The 4994-nt window shown below is 42.4% G+C and overlaps 1 protein-coding gene across 1 annotated transcript; it reads right to left on the bottom strand.

The window, feature by feature from the left end:
• Positions 1–802: 802 nt before the first annotated feature.
• Positions 803–1395, bottom strand: LOC117364075 (nicotinamide riboside kinase 2-like). The gene has a single exon (XM_033952876.1). It carries the CDS (start codon positions 1317–1319, stop codon positions 840–842), a length of 480 nt encoding a protein of 159 aa, XP_033808767.1. The 5' UTR covers positions 1320–1395; the 3' UTR covers positions 803–839.
• Between the last annotated feature and the right edge of the window lie 3599 nt (positions 1396–4994).

Genomic DNA, 4994 nt, shown 5'->3' with positions numbered 1-4994 from the left:
GGAGGTCAAGATAGCAGATACTTGTTGCAGAAACCAGCTTCCCATCTGGTTTTACTGTCCTTTTGATGTTGTCTTGGCAACACCCAGGTCACAGAGGTCAGATAAGCAGACTTGAGGAGACATATTAGTAGTATGTTGAGTTTCAGTTACCCCCTGGCCATAGGCATAACAATGTCTATGTTAAAAAGTAAGCATGGTTATAAGTGGAGAATCAGCGTGGTTGACTTAGGCATCGTTAGGCATCTGACATAGGCACTGCCAAATTAGGTGAGCGAAAAGCTGGTCTAATGGAATGGTGCCTATGTCAAGGATACCTAACAACACCTAAGTCCTCTTAGGCACTGCTAAGTGTGACTCTATACACAGCTTGGCTATTTTTAGGCTCCCATCTGCCAATATTTAACTTTTGCGAAAGTTTTTGCCTGTGATGTCAGGGTGGAAGAGTGTGGGTATACCTCTCCGTTGATCTGAGGCTTTTCTTTTCCTTTAGTATCATACTTACTGGGGCATAAACGATATATTTCTACACAGGAGTGATTTTGTATTTTTTTTTTATTTCATTTCCCTCCAGTCCTCCTTTATATCATTATAATACATTCTTTTTTTTTTATTATTATTTTTTTTATTTTACAGGTGCTTTATTGATGTGGAGTGCTTTTTAGTAGAGAGCCATCCAGTTGCCAATCCATTTATCTGAACAAAAAAACTTAAGAATAAAAAGACGCCTTTGATCGCAAATTAAAACAGACACAAGCTGAAAAGATGAGTTTAAATAGGTAACAACACATTATAACTTGCGGCAGACATCTTTTTGTAGAAGAGAAGCTGAAGTGCGGCACTTAAATCGTAACAGGTGTTATCCAGGGCAGGCATATATTCTTTATGTTCAGCAGTTCATCAAGCTTATTCTGGATGTCTCCATATACTGTATTAAGCAGTTCTTCTCTAGATTTTGTTCCATCTAATTGCACCACATCAACACTGAGATCTTCCATTATCTTCTTATGTTTAATATACATGGGCCAGACATGGCCATCAAACAGTCCAGGTGGATCAGGAACAGTGTAGTTTCTTGAACTTCTTCTCTTTTTGCATTCTTCATAGGGAATAGAAAGAAAGTAACGTTGGTTGAATATATCAATTAGTGGCTTGTAGGTGTACAGAAGAAAACTTTCCACAATAAGAATATGAATAGTTTCATCTTCCTCCTCTGACTGTTGCGAAACATCAGTATTCAATGTATTATTGACTCCATGTGAACGTTCAAACTTGACTGGGTTTTTTATCCAGGCTTCGATGGTACTCATCATAGCTTCCATATCCAATGAATTGATAACATCATATTGCTTAAATCCATCTTCAACTGCTATCTGGTCCTGAGGCTTAAAGAAATCGTCTTAAGTACATAAGTACATAAGTAGTTGCCTCCGCCGGGGCAGACCAGAGGTCCATCCAGCCCAGCGGTCCGCTCACACGGTGGCCCATCAGGCATATTGCCTGGTCAGCGGTCCCTGACTAATTTTATGCCTACCTCTACACTTATCTCTAAACCTTCCACTGCTCTTATCTGTACCCCTCAATCCCTTTGTCTTCCAGGAACCTATCCAGGTCATCCTTGAAACCCTGTACTGTGCTATTTCTTATCACGGCCTCCGGAAGGGTGTTCCATGTGTCCACCACCCTCTGTGTGAAAAAGAACTTCCTTGCGTTTGTTTTAAACCTGTCTCCCTTCAATTTCATCGAGTGACCCCTTGTTCTTGTGGTTTCTTTCAAATTGAAAAATCTGTCTTTGTCAACCTTTTCGATGCCCCTCAGGATCTTGAAGGTCTCTATCATATCTCCTCTGAGTCTCCGCTTTTCCAGGGAGAACAGCCCCAGTCTTGATGTACTACGCAACAGTTAGGTAACTGATTGGCAAGTTTATTGGTAAGAGTCGTCTTCCCGCCGTTGGTAACGCCGCCGATTCCCAAGATGTACTTCATGGTGCCGTCCTGCTGTTCGGCTACGAAGGGAAGCCAAATCTACGAAGCCGTAGACCTGAAACCCGGGCGGACTCCGCGAGGAAGCCGAGAGGAGGAAAGGGAGAAGGGAAAGAGAAGAAGGAAACGTCAACTACTTAACGTCGTCATGTTTGAGAGGAACCGCTAACTCGGCCGACTTTTAATTTTTTTATTTTAATTTTATTTTTAATTATTTTTATCTCCTTTATTTCCATTTTTTCTTAATAATCTGTTATCTTGAATGTAATCCTCATACTTATCATTTATAGCAATATAGTAGCAGATTGCAACTGGACTGCTGTCCACCACCTATGTCTTCTGCAGCAGACTCAATTAATCTGGCCTTACAGACTATTCATATTAAAAAGAACCGTCAACTATTGCAGCATTGTAGCTTCTTAAAAACTCCATTGTTAAACTCAGTTCTAGCCAAGCAATTAAACCAATTACTTATCTCAGAGGATCTTGACTCTTTTTATCCTTTCATCTCTCGCTGAAATATATCATTGCTGCTCAGCAGTAACCACTGCTCCGTTTTCACTGACCGACGCGGCCTGCATTTCACCGAGACATCTTTTACTCCTGCTGCATCAGGGAATTTTTTAGCAGCGATATTTTCTTGGCTAATAATGGCTATGCTGATTCTTTGTGTTTTTATCAGAATCGGCAGAAAGAATCAGCATAGCCATTATTAGCCAAGAAAATATCGCTGCTACAAAAATTCCCTGATGCAGAGGCAGTGAAAGATATCTTTGCGAAACGCAGGCCGCGTTTGTACAATAGTTAAATGGATTAGATACATATCTAGTATTTATATCTATTTACTTAGATATCTCTCTTATAGTTTTAGATATTTTGATTTATAAGTGATCAGAACAGCTTTACAAAGTTTTATATCCCAAATTATAGGAAGCTGGTGGATAAAATAATTTCTTGCAATTTGTCAGCCATCATCCTACCCAGCTTAAGAAATCATTGCCAAATGGGCAGTGTGGGAACGTGAACAAGGGTGGGCCCAGAACTCAGGTACAACTGACTCACACAGCAAATGCAGGTGAAAGAAAATACCGTTTATTATAAGTATCAGGTAAGGGAGAGAAAATAAACACAGAAATGTTCTTTAAATGTAACTAGGTTCTCCCTTGGCCTGTTTCATACATTATGTGTTTCTCAGGCCGGCAGACATGTGTTCCTTTTGAGGACATGTCTGGGGCTCCGGATGGCTTTTTAAAACCCGGCATTTTGTCCGGGTTTTGAAAAGCCTCCTCAAATTGCATCGGGCAGGGAGGAAGCCCGCACATGCACGGATGCCATGCGATGACATCACACGCCATCCACACATGCACGGACTTACTCCCTGCCCGACAAGAGCAGGCAATGGGGCGGAACTAGGGTAGATCTGGGGGTGGGATTAGGGTGTTACAGGGCAGGGATGGGTGGAACTAGGCAGGTCTGGGAGCGGGACTAGGGGTCCGGATTTTCCGATTGGAAAATCTGGCAACCCTACTCACCAGTATAGTCTCTAGCAGTTTCTTAGGTCAAAATCCAAAGTTGCAAAGTTGAGCCTGGGCTGACTGACTATAGCAGTTGCATTTCACACATAGATAATGGAGGCAAATGCAATTAGGCATCACTACTCCCCTCTGGGCCTCCTGAACCTAGCTGTGCTCTAGGTTTTTATACTTCTTGGAGGGAAGGGGTAAAACGCGGACCTCAAAGACCTGACGGATCTAAAACTGCACGTCCTTAAAAATTTGAGGTCCATGCTGCTTGTAGTTAGTTTCTGCTTCTGACAGACCTCGATGACAATTTAATGCTGACGGATCCATCTCGGTATAAGGAGGGAAAAGTATTAGGATCCGTCAGCGCTAAAATGTCCTAGAGCCAGAGACTAGTGCTGGAGCGGCTCTAAAACGAATCCTGTAAACCGGTTTCCTGCAGTTCCAGTACATTTAAAAATCTGAGGTCAGCGGCTCTGACAGACCTCAATGACATTTTAGAGCTGATGGATCCTAATACTTTTCCCTCCCTATACTGAAACGGATCCGTCAGCGCTATATTGTCATCGAGGTCTGTCAGAGCCAGAAACTAACTACAAGTGGCACGGACCTCAGATTTTTAAGGATGTGCAGTTTTAGATCCATCAGGTCCGCGTTTTACCCCCTCCCCTTCCTGGACTATACCCTCCTAGCTCCATCCCTCCTGTGTCACTTCCACCTTGAACAGGACTATGGGTTTTAAGGTAGCTCTGACACTGTGAAGGAATATATTTAAGGGGAAGTGGCAGCATCCTCTAGACTCCTTCACATGCATTGTCTGTGAATCCATCAGATTTGTCACACTAATAGTTTTTCAAGAAAGCCCATGATTATCCAATGAAGGTGATACATAAAGCATATCTTAGCTTGATATGCTAATCAACAGTACCTTTTATTACCCTCATCTAAAGATCAAAATGATAGACATGTTTGTGTTTTGAAGTGTGCTGACAGAGCGTTCTGGGAACAAATATACATTGCCTGGAAGGAAGGAGGAATGGCTGGAAAAGCATTATGGAAAGAAGAGAGTGAAGGAGAAAAAAGCATAGAGTACGGTAATGCTGGATGGGAGGGGAAAGACAGATATAGCAGGAGAGGAGGGGCACCTGTGTGGGGGGGAAATGGGTTATAAGGAGATAAAGAAAGAATGCACACACAGGAGAGGGGAGGAGAGTTGAAGGAAGAGAGGGAGAGAGAAGCACTATAAGGGTACAGTGGATGAGGAGGGGAACCATGGAAATTGGTGGAGTGTGGGTAGGGCTGTAGATGGAGTGTGGGCAGGATCATATGTCCTCTTTTTCTTGTCTTCACAAATATGGTAACCCTAGTGTCAAGTCTTCCCATCTGTGCCACAATTATTGATTGATGGATCGATTATTAAAGACTTTTGTCTACTCCACACGGACCCCTCTTTTTTTGTCTCACTTTTTTCCTTTCATTGTTGGATTTTATCTTT

This window comes from Geotrypetes seraphini, chromosome 7 (assembly GCF_902459505.1).
Source record: "Geotrypetes seraphini chromosome 7, aGeoSer1.1, whole genome shotgun sequence".
Taxonomy (NCBI): Eukaryota; Metazoa; Chordata; class Amphibia; order Gymnophiona; family Dermophiidae; genus Geotrypetes; species Geotrypetes seraphini.
Note: the sequence above shows the minus strand (reverse complement) of the source record. Positions and strands in the feature narration are given on the sequence as shown.

Excerpts from the sequence above, each read along its gene's own strand:
- LOC117364075 (XM_033952876.1), bottom strand. The coding sequence starts at position 1,319 with ATGGAAGCTATGATGAGTACCATCGAAGCCTGGATAAAAAACCCAGTC.